This window comes from Cetorhinus maximus, chromosome 20 (assembly GCF_964194155.1).
Source record: "Cetorhinus maximus chromosome 20, sCetMax3.hap1.1, whole genome shotgun sequence".
NCBI classification, from domain to species: domain Eukaryota; kingdom Metazoa; phylum Chordata; class Chondrichthyes; order Lamniformes; family Cetorhinidae; genus Cetorhinus; species Cetorhinus maximus.
This window is the reverse complement of record NC_135898.1, coordinates 65,114,071-65,134,391: the sequence shown is the minus strand read 5'-3', so window position 1 is coordinate 65,134,391 and position 20,321 is coordinate 65,114,071. Positions and strand designations below refer to the sequence as shown.

General features: G+C 41.6%; 1 protein-coding gene across 3 annotated transcripts in view; it reads left to right on the top strand.

The window, feature by feature from the left end:
- Positions 1–8,472, top strand: part of c20h10orf90 (chromosome 20 C10orf90 homolog) — a 205,660-nt gene extending 197,188 nt beyond the window's left edge. For 2 of the 3 annotated variants that reach the window (XM_078564871.1, XM_078564870.1), the window contains exons 9-10: positions 6,387–6,486; positions 6,569–8,472. In XM_078564871.1, the coding sequence (XP_078420997.1) occupies positions 6,387–6,486; positions 6,569–6,625 (157 nt within the window). In that variant the 3' untranslated portion in view covers positions 6,626–8,472. Of the gene's footprint in view, positions 1–6,386; positions 6,487–6,568 lie in introns of those variants that run through there. The other variant, XM_078564872.1, reaches the window with a different exon arrangement.
- The last annotated feature ends 11,849 nt before the right edge of the window (positions 8,473–20,321 follow it).

Genomic DNA, 20,321 nt, shown 5'->3' with positions numbered 1-20,321 from the left:
CTCAATTTAAATTAATAATTTACATTTCAGAAGTGCCCAATTAAGAGCAAAGAAGACTAAAATTTGTTTTGTGTTCTCAATGATTTTGGCGAGCAATTGGAATGTGGCCAGGTCACAGCGCATCACTGTAAGCAAACTGCTCCACAATCATTTTCCATAATTCTAATAAAATTCTTTTATTCTTGCCAATGTTCTATTTTAACTACCTACCTTCCATCCTAGTTATTGTGCAGCCCAATAAAGAAGTATAACAGGTGTACCTTCATAGAGAACATAGGACATATATTAAAATATTTCCAGGAGTCGACTAAATGCATGGCTTAGAGATTTGATTGTATCTAAGGATATGGCAGGTGATGTGGCCTGCTGGAAGTGTGCCACCCGCCACATTGGATTGAGCTACACATGAAGCACACAGTTCTCATGCCAGAAGTTGGCCAGCTGCAGTCTAGAAAGTCACTTTAGTGGGTGTGCAGTTCAAGATCAACATAGACAAGTGTAGCCTGTGTTATGTTACTTTTTTTTGATGTGTCTGAAGTGGCTAATGATGGCAAGGCCGGGATGCCACTGGTTCTTCCACAACATATAACAGAACATTATAATTATGCTTCTAAGTTTCTGTAATCTCACTTCTATAAACATTTCAATAAGCTGAAGTAAATTTGAATATAAATGATTGTAATATATATTGATACATGGTCACTGTCATTTGGGTAAGGGACATGAGCACTTTGTATTTCAGACCTCACACTGAGTTACTGTAGAGCTGTGTCTGGAGTGGTTGGAGAAGTAAAATCTCTTAAATTTTTTCATTTTCTGCATCTGGCATGAACGTTTCCCTGAACTCATTGTTACAGCTGATTATTGTGCCAAAGCAGGAAAATATCCCATTTTTACCCAGGTAAATTTACGTAATATTATGTGAATTACACACGCCCGATGTCACCCCACGTCATTTTACGCCTCGGCGAGTGGGCCCTGCCCCCACTCGCCGAGCCGATGATTCAGCCCACTGTTTCTAAACCTCACCTGGCTAGTGACATATTTCACTCCATATTTTGAAAACAATCTTTTCTGGTTTATTTAAAAATGCAAAGGTTCCCTTTAAACCTATGTTTGCTTACTTAACATTTCAAACCTAGCTCATCTTCTACCACATCAAAGCCTTCAGACCAGCTGCCTTTAATCCAATTAAGACTCTCTCTCACATACACACACACACACACACATACATAGACACAGCTACCACTATTTTACAATAAGTTCCAATAACATTATGAGAATTATTATATCTTCCTGACATTCCCCTCCTTATTGAAATAAATGAACCATCATAATTTAAAAAGATGGCTTCATTTTTATTAACCCACCTTATACTATCTCCTATACTTAACTATAGGCTTACACTATCACATTAATGGATGCATGCATTAACATAACAGTATATACATAAATCATTTCAGTTCAGTGTCTAGGTTTTAAATGTCCAATTTTCCCTTTAAGCTTCAAACTCTTGACAATGCACCTACAATCAGATTTTCTTGTCCCGCCACATGTATAATCTGTAGATTAAATGGTTGCAGTAATAAACTCCATCTGAAGAGCCTTACACTCTGTCTCGAAATTTGTCCAGAAACTTTAAGGGCAGAATTTTCTGCCTGTTGGGCGGGCGGGCCCAATGCAATCTCCGGCGGGCAGGGAGCTGATCCCCGCCAGAGAAACGGGCCACACCGCCGTTTTACGTGGGCGGGCCAATTAAGGCCCGCCCAGCGTGACGTCCGGTGGGAAGTGCTATGCGCTTCCTGTGCGGGCAGGGGGTTCCCCAAAAGCGAGAGAGCGCCCTTTCGCGCATGCGCACGAAAGAGCGCACATCCCCCTGAGGCAAAGTGCAGCCTCAGGGAGATCTTTTACACTTTGGAAAAGATTTAAAATTTTTTTAAAAATCCCTAACATATCCCCCTCATGTGACAATGTTTAAAAAGTTTAATAAATTTATAGTGTAAATTATGAACATGGCCCATCTCATGTGAGATGGGACATGTTCATAATTTACAGTATAACTTTATTAAACTTTTTAAAACTCTGCATGAAACCTCATCCCGCCGATGGATGAGGTTTCTTGTTTTTTCTATTTGCCGCTGAAGCTCCTGGCCTGCCCGCCGACCTTAAGGTTGGACGGGCAGGTCCTTTAATTGTTTAAATGATCCTATCAATGGCCTCAATTGGCCATTGACAGGTTGGCGGGCCTGCAGCTGATTTTGCTGCGCCCCCGCCTTCCTGAAAATTTAAATGGGGCGGGATGACATCGGGGGTTCCGCCTCATGTCAGCCCGTGTCATTTTATGCGTCGGCGAGCGGGCAAAATTCTGTATAAACAATGGTTTCTGACGAATTGTTTGCAACATAAATCTCAAAATGTTGCAATACTAACACTAAACTTTCTCTCCAGAAACAAAGCTGTGAGTTTTAGCTTTCTTATCTGCCTTAACTTTCATCACTTGCTGTGATGTCTTTAAATGTTCCCTAGCCAACTCACATGCCCTGTTCAATCTTTCCCTGAAATTTGATATGTAATCCAGAAGAATAGTCTCTGAATTTTGACCCACTAATTTCTCATGAATCAATTTCAGTGGTTCCCTTACCTCGACCATAAACTAGTTCAAAAGGACTAAAACCAGTCGATGCATTAGGAGTGTCTCTAATAGCAAATAACAAAAAATGAAATTCCTGTATCCCAATCCTGTGGATAATGCTCTCGTCACAGTTTTTAAAGTTTGATGCCATCTTTCAAAAGCTCCTTGTGACTCTGGATGAGAAGCTGTTGACTTAAATTATTTTATCCCCAAACTGTTCATTACACCCTTAAACAGCTGTGACAAGAAATTTGACCTCTGATCTGATTGTATTTCTTTAGGTAAACCATACCTTGTAAAAAAGTTAATTAACTCCTCCACAATCACTTAGTTGTAATATTTCTTAAAGGTATCACTTCAGGAAACCTAGTAGACACATCCATTATTGTCAGTAAACACTGGTTTGCACTTTTAGTCTTAGGGGGGGGTGTCCCAGACAATTAACCATGACCCTGATAAAAGGTTCTTCAAATGCTGATATTGGGATTTAAGGAGCTAGCTTAATCACTGCTTGTGGTTTTCCTGTCATTTGATATGTATGACAAGTTCTACAGAATTTGACTACATCCCTATGCAATTCTGGCCAAAAAAAACTTCTGTATTTTCCTGTGTTTTCCTAATTCTTAAATGTCCCCCATTGGAATTTCATGAGCAATCCTTAGAATCTCATTTCTATACTCTAATGGGATAACAATCTGATGCACCTCCCTCCAGCTTTTATTTGCTGAGACATGATCCGACCTCCACTTTCTCATTAAAATATCTCCCCAAAGATAGTAGCGTACTGGAATACATCTTGCTTCTATTTCTGAATAAGCTTTCTGATATAACTTTTAATTGCAAATCATTTCTCTATAACTCCATTAACCTCCTTGAGTTAAACACTTCAGCTGAATTGTCCTGTATTCTTTCCTCCTGAACAATATTATCGAACACAGTGCCAGCTACTTGGATTTCAACACCTTCTTCTCGCCTTTGAACTGCCTGCTTATCTTGTTTTTCTTGTTCTTCTCCATGAGCCTTCGATCTCGTTACAACACAATCAGGATACAATCTAGGATGCTCCTCCTGTAACACTTCTGTTGAAAACACTTCTACAGGCTGCTCAACTACCATACGCATCACCCACATTTGCAATCTAGCTATATCATTACCCAGAATAAATTGAACCCCTGCAATGGGCAATTTTTCCACCACTCCAACTATAACTTCACCTGTCTTCCATTTGCCCTTTAAATTTAACTTCTGCAATGGAATAGATTTAGTATCTCGATGAACCCCACTTATTATTCCTTGATCCTGCAATACTCCCCTTGAACAACAAATATCACTATCCCACAACATTAAAGATTGACAAGTCCCTGTGTCTCTTAAAATTTTAACATCTTTACCTATTCCACCCTGTACACATGGAAAGACTTTCCCTTCACACACAAAGTCTTTAAATATTTCTGCAACCTGCTCGTCAGAATTCTGAGTAAACTGTGAACACATTCCCACTTCTTCACCAATCACTGAGCCTTCCTGTTTCACCTGTACACAAACCACTGGTTTCTCCTGTGCCTGAGCCTCAGAGCTCACAGTACTTTTATTTCCAGAGTGTTTCTGTGCCCCAACAATTCCAACAGATTTTTCCTGCAATTTCCAACACACTGACTTCATGTGCTCCACTTTATTACAATGAAAACACCTCAATTTTCGAATGTCACTTCAACCTTCAACGCCTTAAAAAAACTTCTTGGAAACTTCCAGCTACTCCACTTCCCTGGCTACCTACCTTCCTTTCACCTTCCCACTTTTTATCCTTTTCTGATTTGAAAGGATGATGAAAAAAAGGTTTAACTCTATGAACTAACTCATAATCATCAGCTGTCTCTGCTGCTTGTCTTACAGAATCAACCCTCTGTTCCTCCACATGAGTTCTCACTACGAAAGGATTGAATCTTTATATTCTTCCAAAAGAATTACTTCCCATAAGCTGCATAGGTTGTCTCTATTTTTAACGCCCATCAAAATTACTTTGTTTTACTTTCACTCAATATAAGTTTGCCAGGGCTGTTTTCTCATATTCCTAAATTTCTGCCTGTTTGCTTCAACTCATATGCACTCAAGATAGTTTTTTTTACCACATCATAATTCACCGACATTTTTTCTGAAAGCGTAGCATATACCTCATGCACCCTACCCATTAGCTTAGACTGTGATAATAACGTCCAGATTTCCTGTGGCCATTTCACCTGTTTAACTAGCTTTGCAAATGAAATAAAGAATGCTTCAATATCTTTTCCTCAAACTTTGGGAGCGCTTGTACAAATTTAAAAATCTCTCCGCTGGGCTCTACTCTGGAGATGTCTTTCCTCACCTACCAGCATCTCTTTTTTTAACTGCCAACATTTTCAGTTGGAATTCTGCAGGGGAGGTGGTGCTGGAGTGCAGAGCAGGTAGCATTGGCGCGCAGTGCAGGTAACGCTGGCACACAGCGCAGGTAGTGCTGGAGTGCAGGGCTGGTAGTGCTGGGGTGCAGAGTAGTTAGTGCTGGGGTGCAGGGCAGGTAGTGCTGGAGTGCAGGGGAGGTCGTACTAGTGTGCAGGGGAGGTATTGCTGGAGTCCGGGGAAGTAGTGCTGGAATCCGGGGAAGTGGTGCTGGAGTGCAGGGCAGGTAGTGCTGGAGTGCAGGGCAGGTAGTGCTGGAGTGCAGGAAGGTAGTGCTGGAGTCCAGGGAAGTAGTGCTGGAATCCGGGGAAGTGGTGCTGGAGTGCAGGGCAGGTAGTGCTGGAGTGCAGGAAGGTAGTGCTGGAGTCCAGGGAAGTAGTGCTGGAGTGCAGGGCAGGTAGTGCTGGAGTGCAGCGCAGGTAGTGCTGGAGTGCAGCGTAGGTAGTGCTGAAGTGCAGCGTAGGTAGTGCTGGAGTGCAGGGCTGGTCGTGCTGGAGTGCAGGGGAGGTAGTGGTGGTGTGCAGGGAAGTAGTGTTGGAGTGCAGGCAGGTAGTGCTGGAGTCCAGGGAAGTAGTGCTGGAGTGCAGGGCAGGTAGTGCTGGAGTGCAGCGTAGGTAGTGCTGAAGTGCAGGGCAGGTAGTGCTGGAGTGCAGGGCTGGTCATGCTGGAGTGCTGGGGAGGTAGTGATGGGGTGCAGGGAAGTAGTGTTGGAGTGCAGGGCAGGTAGTACTAGAGTACAGGGCAGATAGTGCTGGAGTGTGAGGTAGACATTGCTGGAGTGCAGCCTAGGTGGGGCCTGAGTGCTGGGCAACACTTTTGGTAAGATAAAGATGCACTGAGGGTGGTTAAGGCAAGGAGCAAAACCAATTGTAAACCTTTGTAGCTAATGTTATGGAAGATGAAAGTGTTAGATGGAACATATTCAGAGGTAAATGTTGTTGGTAGAGCAGGAGAAACATTTGTGGGACTGCTAGATTGGATAAACTTAAATTGAGATATGTGGATGTCAGGTTTGCTGTGGGTTAGTTACTTTTTGTAAGCCGATACTGAATTAGGTCATAGTAATGGTGGAGCAGAGAAAATGTTTAATTATGGCAATGGTCTTAATAACCTGAGGTTACCTTTAGTCAAATGCAGCTGAACTACATCGTACTGAACCACTGAATCACAGCCAATTCACTAGCTTCCCCTCCCTGGTGACAGAATTTATTCTGCCCTGTAAAACTCAAAAGATGGTCGTCAGATTCATTTTCTACAATACACAAACGTGTAAAGGCTGATAACTTCTCATGTCTGCTTTCATTTGAAAATTGTATGACAGAATTTATAACATGCTGCCAGAGGTGAAAAGAAGGAAGGAGGAAGAGAAGAAGAAAATTATTTCTCAAACAAATCGATTACGTGCCGAGCTATTCAAAAAGGTACGACAACCAATAGAGACTTTCTAGTCAGCATCCATCTGAATATTGCTGGTGTTAAAACATTTTTTTTTATTCCTCCCAGAAATTGCTTGGCCAAATACTGCAGAGAAACAATGACAGTGCACAAGAATCATCATGAAGAACTATTACCTGAAGCTCCCGGGGAAATGTTATCATTGAAGCCACTGCAATTTGCTAAAATGCTAATTTCTCACTCCTTCAAGTTTGAACCCATTAGTTTTTAAATTGCAACTTCCTGAGTTTGCATGGCGATTCATATTTTGTGAAGCCATTGTTCATTATTATTGCACAGTACTTGCAGTAGAGTTCATTGGTACATTAGACAGAACTGCAATTGCGTCAGGAATAATGTGTGGTTAATAGTTCAAGCATTTCATTTAATCTTAATCCATTGGATTCAGTTCAACCAGATTTCCTGTCTATCTACTGCACTTGTTGGTCATGATCACAGTCCAGGATATATTTTGTGCCTTGTGTTAATCTCATTGTCAGATTAAGAATTCTTGGGCCCCTGGACATTCCCTTCTCTCCCCCTCACCCCTCCTGATCTTTAAAACACAAATATGTAATAAAACGCATGAAGAATTTGGCCTGTGGAAGGTTTACACACTGCATTAATATAAAAGCAAATCATATCACAATAAACAATACTTAAATGGAACTGTAATATTACTTAGGATCCCCATATTGGTACTTGGCCCTTGACAGGAGCCCCAAGTTTGACTGGGATCAATGGCACAGCTCCTCTCAGCCCCTAGAGGTGCATTAATGTGCCTCTGGTTGGTCTACACTCTCACCACCAGACATGATTTGGCATGCTGGCTTCCAGGAATAGCTGCAGATTATTCAGCACTTTCCTAATTACAGATGAAGGCCAAATATCACTCATTCTGATTGGAATATGTCAAATAGATGTGAATAGGCACAGTAAGGAATCAACCTGTAGAATTTATGATTATCTTTGTGACATCATGAATCACCTTCTACATCAATTAGAAGCAGGAACACAACCAGGAGCTGTGGAGAGGAATACCCTTCTAACCTGACACCCTGCGGCAGTGATCAGGAAGGGATAGTGACATTTATGAAGCTGAAAGGGCCTGAAAACAAGGTTACATAAATGAGGAGGAATGACACAAGGTATGGAGACTGACTTTTCCAAAGAAAAGTGTCCCAGTGCACAAGTACCAACATGACGACGAATGATTTTACTTTTTTACAGTTTTGCTATGCTTCATCGTTTTGAAAAGTACATTCCAATTTGCTGATAAGACCAAACTATTTTAAAATCATGTATGTTTGAGCTCATGTATTGAAACAATGCTGCTACTGTTTTTTATATAGTTTTGTAATGCTCTGGCGAACAATTGTTAGTGAATAATGTTTGAATGGAGCTTAGTATAGCAAACTATAGGTCATAAATCAAGGCTCAAGTTTATTTTACAGACCTTGTAACAATATAAACTGACAGAAAATGGGGGAAAATGTATTCATCTGATTAGATAGTTTAAAATTGCACTACTAATCAAAAAGAATCAAAAATTTAGTCATCTAGTTGGGTGTTTGAATTTAGAAGTCTATCCACTGCCAGGACAAACTGTTATCATTTGTTAACCATACCAAATAGGATTAAAACTTGATTAACTGCTAACCTTTATTTTTCCTTCCTGTGCTTGGATTGGTTGTCCAAAGGTATATTACTAGGTTCTATTTTTGGTTCATTTAGATAAGGAAGAATATGTCGTGCTTTTTACTTTAGTGTCACAGCCTTTTGCCTTACAGTCTTCTTGCATTTGAATGATTTGAAATAATCATATTGTGAAAGACAAAATTAAGATTAAACTCTGAGGCTGGCTGTGTCTTTATATCCAAAAGTAGTGTTCATTCTACGTACTTTAATTATGCTAATTGTTTAGCTGAAGAACTGTTACATTGTTACCTTTAATAAACCATTGTTTTATTCGGCTATGTTTGTAATTTTTAAATAAAAATTATTACGGGTTATAAATACTAGGCAAAGCTCTAATTGTAGCACTGCACAATTTAACTTATGCCACATTTCTGGGCAAACACAATTGCAACCAATTGCTTCTCCTCCCTGTAGTGAAGATACGTAGTATCTGTAGTGCCTGAAACATTGCTATGAAGACTGCGTACACTACACTTTCTCCCTTGATACGGTGCTTCCTCCGAGAGGCATACCATGTATATATTCACAAGACTGTTCTTTGTTAAAAGAAAATGTGTATTTGCATAACTCTGACTGTTGTGTCAGAGGTTCTCAATAGCCGTGTGTTTTCTTCCTTTTTCTCCCCTTATTTCTTGAAGGTGTTGAATCATATGAGGTATGGTTCCATAAGTGCTGACAGCCCTTTGGTATCTGACCCAAGTGATCTTTCTTCATGTGCGCATTAAGTGTCAGCAAGCTATTCAACAGTCTAATCCTATCCATATACAATGTCCAGACAAGAACACACATATTTCCAGCAGATGTGGCTGAATGACATTCAAGAGCAACATCTATTTTTTCTAGCCCAGGAGCACTGTCTCGTTTTCTCTCATTCCTTGATAATCAGCCACCTCAGCAAAAAAAGAGTCAAGTTGTTGTGACTCAGTACCACACCATACATGCAGAATTAGGGGCATATTGGAAGGATTAGGGAAGCTGACCGAGAGCTTAGTTGAAAAGATGGGTCTTACAAATGCTTTTTAAAGGTGGGAAAAAAAGTGGACCGGCAGAATTTTAGGTAGGGAATTTCCAAACCGAGGGCTGAGATGACTGACACTCTGTCATCAATGGCTGAGTGAAATAAGGAGTGGGGAGCAGCGGGTGGAGTGTGGGGAGGTGGGAGTGGGGAGGGGGAGTGGTGGGGGACGAGATTACAGAGAATTCCATAATCAGAGGACTTGAAGTTGTGAGTGATTAAATCAAACTGGGAGATGTTGCTAAGGCAGGACAGGACAAAACCATTTGAAGGTAGGATCAGTTTAAACTTAATGCAGCGGTAGCGGTGGGGGGGTTGCAGGAAGCCAGCGTAGCTCAGCAAACATTGAAGTAAAGGCAAATTCAGAAGAGAATACAGACTGGTAGGTTTTCCACAAGCTGGAATTTTTTGGCTTGGGACAGGTAATAGTGAAATTGCACACAAGAAAAGTCATATGGAGCTGGGCAACAGGAAAGGCATTGAAAGGAAATGGTATAATTCATCTTATTGAACATTACAGAGAAGTGAATGAGTTGTTGTCACAGAAGATATCATTTGTGACCTATGCTGTCTCACTCTTGGGAAGCCTGAAAGGATTCAAGCAGCGAGTTCTGAGAGAGATTGGCACAGAACTGGAAGGCGATCATGCATTCAAGTGCCTTGAAGTTAGGGATGAGAGCAGTTGGAAAGAAGGGGTTCATTTTGAGGAGGGATGTAATGATTGCAGGTTTGAAAGGAAATGGTATGTAAGCAAAAGAGCTATTACCAATGTCAAAAAGCATAGGGGAAGACATTGTGTAGCCAAGGGATTGAGGTAATTGAAAATGGGTCTCATGGGGGATATGAGTTTAGACAGAGTATGGCAGAGAAACAACAGATTAACAGGCAATCAGGATTATGATGAGCTGGGGTTGGACGGGTTTGAAAGCAGGGAGAAAAGGCGAGGAATGTGGCAGCATGGGAAGTTGTATCATTGGTTTCAGTGTTAAGAGACGAATGAATCCACAAACACAGGCAGACAGATTTTCCTGTCCTGAATCAGGCAGGAATTAAAATTGCTGTGACATTGCATGGCCAGAAGTCCCATCTCCATTTCTGCCCTCCACCATTGACCTGAAATCAGGGAAGGGAGCAGGGCTCGGAACCCACCTACTCCTATAGGTGAGGCAATTTAGCGCATTGAGGATTCATTAAGAGCCCTTCCCAGTGAGTTTGTTCAATTATCAGCCAGGCAGCTGGGGTTCAGCAGCTGTCAGGAATCAGACCAGCTGAATAGAGGCAAGGACAGGGTCGGTTGTAAGCTTATATGACAAGATGAAGTTCAAAGTGGCACTGAGGAGGCTGAGCCTGGCAGAGGAGTGCTACCCTATTATATAAAATATCCCTGATTTTAAAAACATGTCACTAGCCTATCCTATCCAGGATTCCAGGTCACCTGCTGGTCTCTGAAATGTGGGAAATTTTAACATTGGCAACTTTTCTCCCAAAATATAAATTTGCAAACTGAAGCCACAGCAATTGCAGCTGTTTTGGGCCAGAGCGTGGCCCGTTTCCCTAGTGTCCCACTTCCATTCCCGCTCCACCCACCATTAATTGGCAGACCTGTCTCTACAGTCATTAATCCTAATCCTTGGGAAATCCCACTTCCCAGTGGGCTGGTGATGGAGTCATGTTCCAGACCCAGAATTGAACCTGCCTCCCAATTCCTGCTTCTGGGGCAAAAGTCCGGCTCTGGATGTTTGAGGTAAGGATGGGGGAGGCAATGTAAAGATGTCTGGGGATGCAGGTTGTTATACAGAATAGAAGCCCTGGATGTCTTTGCCCTCCAGGAGTAATAGGACGACTTGACTAAAGATACTAAAGTTCAGTGGAGCTTAACATGGTCAAACAAATCTGGCAATGAATGAGTAGGCCAGCCATACAGCAACTTCACTTAAAGTTCACAGCCTTCAGCCTCAAGAGAGGAAATATCGAACTGCTCTTGGAAATTGCAGGAGTGAGAAATGGGGACTTGGTGAGAACAAGAGCATAAAAAGCAGAGTTGCAGTTGAGCAGGTGGCAGAGGGGCTACGGTTGGGTAGATTGGGTATTGGGAGCTTGGAAGTGAATTTATGAAGGAGCTGGGGGAAAAGTTTTTTCCAGAAGCAAATGGTGAGTGTAATGGGATTAGATGGAGGCTGGGAACATGAATGAGGGTATAGTCATAAATAGTCTTATTGATGATTGAGATCTTGAAGGTGGATTGAAGATGCTTGCAATTGTGAAGTTGAGGGATAGGCATGGGTTTAGGTGAGACCATTGCCATGATTAAATTAGACTAGGAAGCCAGAGAAGCTGGGAGAGTTTAGGTGTAAGTTCAAAACAAACAGCATGAGGAGCTGCTTGATCTAGAAGCTAAGTGAGGAGAAAAAGGAGAATATATTGATGATAACGTGCACTTGGAACTTTGTAGGGTGCTTGTGAGGCAGGAGAGATTGAAGAAGAAAAAAGTGTCAAGAAAAAGACTGAGAAGCTAAGGATGTATTTGCTGAGAGGGACTCTGCCATTGCCATGGTGATTTGGATTGGGTAAGCAGTGGAATGTGTATTCTTTCAGGCTTTGGTGAGGGGGAGGAAAACTGCCTATAAGTCAAGTTTTCATCAGGCCCAGGAGTCAATAGATTTCTCAACATGGACATCAAGGATCTTGCTTGCAAGTGAGCGAGCACTCCAGATGGCAATGTGGAGAGGCCCATCATTGATGATCCACTGCTGGAATCACAGGGAAACATCATGGAAGAGGAATGAAGGGTGGCGAGGAGATTAAAGACAGTAACTGCTGATGACTGAGCTAGGCGTGATGATTATTGTGAACAGAGGATGAACCAACTGGGATTGCTGGTCCAGGTAAGTTAACAGTGGTTGCAAGTACAGGTGTGGCAGGGAAAGCTAAGGTGGGAGAAGGGAAAACCCAAAGGCTCATTCACAGTCGACTTAAACTTGGGATGGAGGCAGAAAAGAAGGTATGCTAGGAAGTGGTAATGAGTAGGGAGAAGGTCAAGGGGGATGTCATGATAGAGAAGAGGGATGTAGAAAAAGCAGAAAAGATCCTAGAATGGCTCAAAAATTGAGTGGGTGCACAACTGTTGAAGAGTATCTTCAAGTACAACCTGAGTGTGTGCTGTTTACAGAATTTCCTAATGTGCAATCAGTGTGTCATTGGAGTTGTAACTCTTTTGTTACAAAACAACTAAACTAAATTAACAAATCAAGAGACAAAGTAATAGGCAGCCCCTTAAAGGGAAACTGCAAAAACAAAAGACAAAGTGCAAAAGAAACTTACCAACATTAAATCAAAATGTAATTAAAGGGGTCGATAAAGCACCCCAGCCCCAGGGTGCCCACCGAGCATGGAAGGCCTCGACGATGCCAGCAGACACCATGTGCTCTCTCTCCAGGGACACCCAGCCGCAAACATAGCCACGGAAGAGGGGCAGGCAGTCAGGTTGTATGACCCCCTCGATCGCCTGCTGCCTGGACCTGCTTATTTGGTCAAGCCCAGGAGCAGGTATACGAGGAGGTCCTCCTCCCTCCCGGCTCCCTCTCCGCACCAGGTGCCCGTAGATCAGGGGCATGGGAATGAAGTGCAAACAAAACAAAAGTAAAAGGTGTTTTAAATAACTGAAAAGGCAGTGCAGTCTACGACATCCTATATAGACACTGCCCATGGGCTCCTCAAGACCACAAAAAACGCAGGCATCTTGGGAGTACGTGAACCGACACAACCTACAGATGTATGGGACTGCTGCATGCTCATCAGAGTTGTAGGTGAACAGTACTCCTCTCATCCCATAAAGGTTTGTTGGATTTTTTCATTTATCCAAAAAAAAAGGGAAGATTTGGAGATTGAATTCTAAAAGCCTTATTTCAGGCAAATATTAACATTTAGTGAGAAACCTTGTATTCTGCTTTGAACAGCTCAGAAAGACGGTAGCAATGTAATTAGCAACACCTGTAGATAGCAACATCTGTGATTATGCTTTCTGTATTGGGACTGTTTTCCTTGGAGAGGAGAAGGCTGAGAGGAGACTTGAAAGAAGTTTTCAAAATAATGAGGGGCCTGGACAGAGTAGATAATGAGAAACTGTTCCCGCTCCCAAACGGATCGAGAACCAGAGGGCACAGTTTTAAAGTGTTTTGCAAAAGGACCAAATGTGAGGTGAGAAAAAATTTGTTCACACAGTGAGTAGTTATGGTTAGGAATGCACTGCCTGGAAGTGTTGTGGAGGCAGGTTCAATTGAGGCATTCAAGAGGGCATTGGATGATTATCTAAATAGAAACCATGTGCATGGTTATGGGGAAAAGGCAGGAGATTGGTACTAAGTTAAAATGCTCAGAGGGTCGGTGCAGACACGATGGGCTGAATGGTCTCCTTCTACACCATAACAATTCTGTTATGCATTGACTGTTAGAAAGAAAAGTGCTTGTTTCTACAATATTCTTGGTATTGTTAGACTAACACAAAATACTTAATGAGTCTGCAGAAGTTTATGAAACAGGAGCTTTTTTGGAACACATCTTACTGTTCTTCCAGGGGGCCAAATCATGTGATGTGGCATCACTTCCTGTGACGATGTAAACATATTTGATTAGCATATTAAATGATTAGAATGAACCCATTAACAACCCAATATCCATTTTAATACAGTTCCTAGAGAATGGATTTGAGTTTGTGGTTGAAAATTGAGTAACATGCTTGAAGCCTCATGAAATTATTTATGCAACACTTGGAAGTGACATAAATGATGAACTGGAGTGTTTTTTTATAGTAACTTTGTGAACACTTATGTTAATCAATACCTATCTAATACAGTCAACTCCTCATTAGTAGTGGATCAGATGGCACTTTTCAACCTGCATTTCTGGAATAGGCTGGGGGTACATACTACGCAATTGCACACACTGATCCATGTCTTCCCATCCATTAATTTTAAGAAAAGGAAAATGTATGCCTTCTCACACTCCCCTGCCCCAGAAGTACAGCAGCTTCCAAATTCCAGGTGAAAACAGGTGACTCGAAACAGACTTGAGGCATCTTCCAGTTGCAAGGGCTTTTAATGCTGGTTGCAGGACCCCAGTGCAAAATTGGTTATAGAAGAGGCAGAGCTTGTTCAGTTATTCCATGTTTTCAGTGACCTCAGCATTGATCCTTAAAGGGACTTCTGTAGGGAAACTGACAAAAAGATAAGAAAACATTCTGGTACTTCCATTCCTGTGGAGCCGAGGCTGAGGAGCATTCTTCCTGGCTTCGATAAAATAAGGCAGGACATTAACTGGCCCGGGTTTGGCACCTCCAATTCCTCCATTTTAACAGCCTCATACCTCACATTTCTCATGTCATCTGTCCTGGGCATTGGGCACAATTGGTCACTTCGACAGCACCATCTTTCAGGAGTAGGCCATGGAGTTAGTGGGCACTCACTCATCTTTAGCCATTGAAGGAATTGACAAATCAGTTGCATCATAACAGCACCTGAGGAGTGATTGAGTGTCGATCATCCTGGCACCCCTGCAAAGCACCACATATGACAATGACAATGATCTGTTAGCTTCAATAAGTATCATGGAGCGTGTAGTGTATGATAGGCACATGGGCAATCAGACCGGTTTCAGAACAGCAGAACCTTAAGTGTTGACAATTCACAAAGGTTCTGCAGTAAACTGAATAGGTAACAAGTGAGGCCAGTAAAGCGATAATGTCTGCATATAAATATAATAACTTCATGATCATAGTTGGACCAAGAACAATCTAACCACAAAACTAAAAGAACTCATATAATTTGCTTCTGCTACTGTTTGTTATAGATATAGTCATAGGTAGTTTCTAGTTTGTCTTGTTAGACTTCCCTTATATAGAATTATTTATTTCTCATCTTGGTATGATCACGTGATGTATAAGTATACTAAGTTACCATTATCAGGAAACCAGTGCTCCTGTATCTTTGAAATTTCAAAGCTTAAATAGCAAAAATACATGTGACTTGGTTTGAGCCTACCCCCAGGAAGAGACAAACTGACAGATTGGATCAGGTTAAGGTTGCAGGTAACTCCCAGATTGTTACTTGTTATAACTATGGTTTTATCTAATGTATAGTATGCCTTTAAGAAGAATGTTATAAAGGAAGACCATATGATCTTGTGTAAACCAATAGTGGAGTGGCGTGGGCTAACTTTGTAGTTAGTTAGTAGTTAGTTGGAAGTCAGTAGTCTGCAAGTGAGCAGCAGAAGTATGGAAATAGAGTTTGGTGTAGAAGCACACATGTGTAGCTGCTGAGTACCTTGTAAATAAGCAGAATGTGTTCCACCTAAGAAGTTTCTGCAGAACTACTGTGTCTAAAGTACCAACTTGATCACCCCGGAACAAGCATGCAATTGGGACTAACAAGCCACCACAAACTGGCAACGAGGATAAAACGAGGATAAAGCCAGGATAAAGCAAGGATAGAACGAGGGTAAAGCGGAGACCCAACAAACTTGCATTGAGGACACTACAAACTGGCGACAAGGAAAAAGCGAGGATAGAAATAAGGTACAATAAACTAGCGCTGAGAGTAAAGTCACAGAAGAAGTCAAAAGAATCGAAATCGAGCTGTACCTTGCAGTTGGAGTAAGTACAAGCAACATTCTCAAAGCATACCACGATTCGTGAGAATTGATTTATTCAATCCAGCCACAGACGATTGGTCTCATTATATTCTATTTCCAAGCGAACAACATTACGGGGAAGAGGCAGATTATCCTCTTATCTACATGTTGGAATAAAGCCTATGGCTTAATTCGAAGTTTGATGGCACCCAGTGACCCAGATTCGAAAAATTTTGATGAATTGGTGGACCTCGTGAAGGGTCATCACCAGCCAAAGCCCTCGGTAACGATGCAACGTTGCAAGTTTAATTCAAGGAATGGAGCCCCAGGGAAGACAGTTAGTTGTTATGTGACAAGTTTGAAACAGTTAACAGAACATCGCAAGCTTGGTACATCTTTAAACAATATGCTCAGAGATTGTTTAGTGTGCGGAGTGAATGAGGACAAGATTCAGAAGAGATTGCTGTCCGAAACAAATTTGGATTTGAAGAAGGTGTTAGAGATCGCACTGGCCATGGAAAGTGCAGTAAGGGATTCAAGAGCAATACAGGGAGCGCAAAATGGCACCGTCCTCCGCTTTGGGCAGGAAGCTCCAAGTCAAAAAGGATGCAAAAACGCAAGGCTCAGCTGAGAAACTGGAAACCGCCAACGCTAGCAGAAAAATAAAAAGAGTTGACTCAGCAGCGAAAATAAGGAATAATGGCAACAGAGGTGAAAATAAGCAGATTGGTAACAATTGGCAGTTTAAAAAAATCGAATGTTTTTATTGTCATTGAAATGGACACATAATGAGACAGTGCAAAACCCGGTGAGATTTACAGAGCCTGAAGCAATAAGTTCAGATATTAATTCATTATTTAATTTGAAGGTAGGGAAAACAGAGCCAATTTATGCAACATTAAAAGTGAACGGCAGAACTATTCAGATGTAAGTGGACACAGGAGTTTCCACTAAAGTGATTGATGAACACACCATCAAATATCTGAATTATGGTGAATATAAATTAAATTTGGAAGAAACTGATGCCAAATTAAAAACTTACACGGGTGAAGACATCAAAGTCAAGCATAAGTAGAGTAACTGTCCATTATGGAAGCCAGTCAGCAAAGCTACCAGTGCTGGTATTAAGAGGCAGAGGACCAAGCCTACCAGGGCGAAACTGGCTGAGGGAAATCAACCTTGATTTGACACAGAGATTCCAAAAGGAAGCTGAAAACGATCTTGTTTTGGAAAAGGTGTGTGTAAAGACTCAACAAACTAAAGAAATGCTGAATGTTTCAAGCAAAAGTACAGTAGGACAGCAAAAAGAACTTAGAGAGACCATCCTGAGGGACAGAGTCTGTGTCGAAGTGAACAACCTCCGAAAAGAAAGTGAAAACCTGCTGAAAGACTTTCACACACGGCCAGTTTCCCTCCTGTCTAAGTATGTACCTCTGGAAAAGTATGAGGAGAAACGGAATGAGTTCTGCACTTCTCTGAGTAAAATGAAGGATGAGTTGGCAGCGAAGACACAACGATGCTTAATTTTCCAGGAGGCAGTGCACCAATGCAAAAAAGAGATGGAAGAGCTGAAGAAGCAGCTGTAGGAAGCTAAAGAGGCTTTGGAAACAGAAGTTACAGAATTTTCCATGAAGCGGACAAATGAGGAAATTCTGGGAAACTCAACCATTGAGTTCGCCCAAGAAGAGCTCGCATCTGAGAGTATTCAGGCCAAAATGAAAGTCGAAAAAAAGGCTGAAAATAAAGTCAGTGTTAGAAACAAAAAAGTCCATCCAAAGAAGACACAGAAACACAATTAATACCATTGATCCTGGCAGCATACAGATATACTTTTGTACATAGGCCTGGATATCAAATTGCAAATGCTATGCACTGAGTCGTTTGCCTTTACAAGAAAATTATGAAGATGTCCCAGTTCCACAGGAACTCATGTTATTGTTGAATTCCTTAGATTCATCACCGGTATAGACAGATCAGAGACTGGACAAGTAGGGACCCAGTCCTAGCTCAAGTAGGAGAACAAGTGCTTCATGGTTGGTCACAAGAACCTGTATCTGACAAAATTAAACTGTACTTTAACAGAAGACATGAAATAACCAGCCAGGAAGGTATCTTATTGTGGGGAGCACAAGTGATAGTTCCTCCAAAGGGAAGAAAGCCATTGTTAATTGAACAACATAGTGCACATCCATGAATTTCAGAATGAAGACCAGCTATCTATGGTGGCCTGGAATGGTTGGAGAAATAGAGAGCTTAGTGAAGAATTGTGTGCAGTATCAGCAATTGCAAAGGTTACCTCCACAGCTCCGTTACACCCTTGGGATTGGCCAGGGAGGCCATGGGTACGAATACACATTGACTATGTGGGACCTTTCATTGGAACAATGTTTCTACTCCTTGTTGATGTCCACTCAAAATGGATGGACATATATGAGGAGAAATCACCAACATCATCTGCTACAACTGAGAAGCTACCTCAAAATTTTGCAATTAATGGACTACCAGAAGTGGTCGTATCTGATAACGCCATGGCATTAAATGAGCTTTAATGGTTTATCAGCCTCATGTGAAAACTTCCCCATACCACCCTTCTTCAAATGGACTGGCTGAAAGAGCAGTTCAAACATTCAAGTCAGGCATGAATATGTTAACTGGAGATGCCTTAGCAACCAAGCTAGCACGCTTTCTTTTCCATTATTGGACCACCCCTCACACAACAACAGGTGTCACACCTGCGGAATTATTAATGAAACGCCGTCTCAGGATGAGATTGAGCTTAATAATGCCGAACTTAGGGGGGGAAGGTGGAAAAGAGTCAAGAAAGTCAGAAAATTGGACGCAACTGGCACAGTCAAGAGAGGAAATTTACCGTGGAGAGACGGTATATGTGAAGAACTTTGGAGAAGGACCAAAGTGGTTACCAGGTGAAATAAGTGTAGGGACTGGACCTCTATCTTACCATGTGAAGGTGGAAGGCTGAGTCATATGGAGATATATGGATCATCTAAGGAAAAGAGAGACAAATCATCAAGAAATGATTCTACCAATGTTCACGACCAAGTCAACATTTCCTGTTGAGAGAACTCAGCCTAGTACAGTTGTGTCTGAAGTGCCTGTTGTACCTACAAGAGTGAAGGAAACAGATCTGCAGATACCCGCCGAAGAACCTGCAGTTCAGACAACTCCAGAAATGAGGTTCCTAACAAAGCATCTTAAGTTGTAGAGCTGAGACGTTCTATATGCCAAAGGAAACCCCCAGAAAGACTGAATTTGTAAATTACTCATCAGTGCAAATAATTTGCAATTTTGAAAAAATTGTAATTGTAAATGTAAAAATATGTTTCTGAGTAAAGGGGGAGGGATGTGGTAACTATGGTAATATCTAATGTGTAGTATACCATTAAGAAGAATGTTATAAAGGAAGATCACACGATCTTGTGTGACCAATAATGGAGTAGCATGGGCTAGCTCGGTAGTTAGTTAGTAGTTAGTTGGAAGTGAGTAGCAGAAGTATGTAGATAGAGTTTGGTGTAGGAACACGCATGTGTAGCTGCTGAGTACCTTGTAAATGAACAGAATGTGTTCCACCTAAGAAGCATCTGCAGAACTACTCCATCTAAAGTACCAACTCAGTCACCCTGCAACAAATGGGCAATTGGGGCTCACAAGTCACAACGGTAATGTACAATTTGTTTTTGCCCATGAAATAAAACTTTAAGGAACTTTGTGCATGAGTGTTCCATTGCAGGTTCTCAAACCAAAGTCACTTAAGACTAAACCAAAATGTAGAGAAGCCTTAAACCTCAAATTTGATAACTGTAAGATGGTTTATAAGGGTTTTGTATCTGGCAGGCAAAGGTGCATAACAACAAATATAAGTGCAAGAAGGTTTTAGAGTGAATAGCCAGATCTAGTGGGTTAGTTGCGATAAAGAAAAATGCAATGGCAGCAGAACATTACTGGTTAAAGATATCATGGCCATCCAGCAGTAAGTAGCAGTAGAACAGATAGATGTGGTCAAGCAAGCCGGTAGATGGAACAGTGGAGTGCACAACAGCAGAGCTTGAGTTTGATGGTGCCAGTAGAGCAGGCAGATTGCAGTGCACAAATTTACAAGGGGATGGCAACAGATAGAGCTGGCACAGGGGATGGAAAGAAACTCACTGATCATTGCACTCTACATTTACCCCAAGCCCACTATCATAAAATATGGCTTATGGCTCTCACTGACATAGCCACCAGCACCTATCTATAAAGAAAGAAATAAATATCACAGACAATCCTGAACAGGGAAAGGAGACAGGCAATAAGAATTACCAGAAACAAAGAGGAGAAGACATAGCAGCAGAATAGTACAGAAAGATATATGGGAAACAGCAACATGAATATGATATACTGGTAACAGAGACTCTGGGTGAAATTGTCCTATTCTGTGCTCAGTAGCCTGTGACTTTACACCCATTAAAATTAACGGGCAGAAAATTG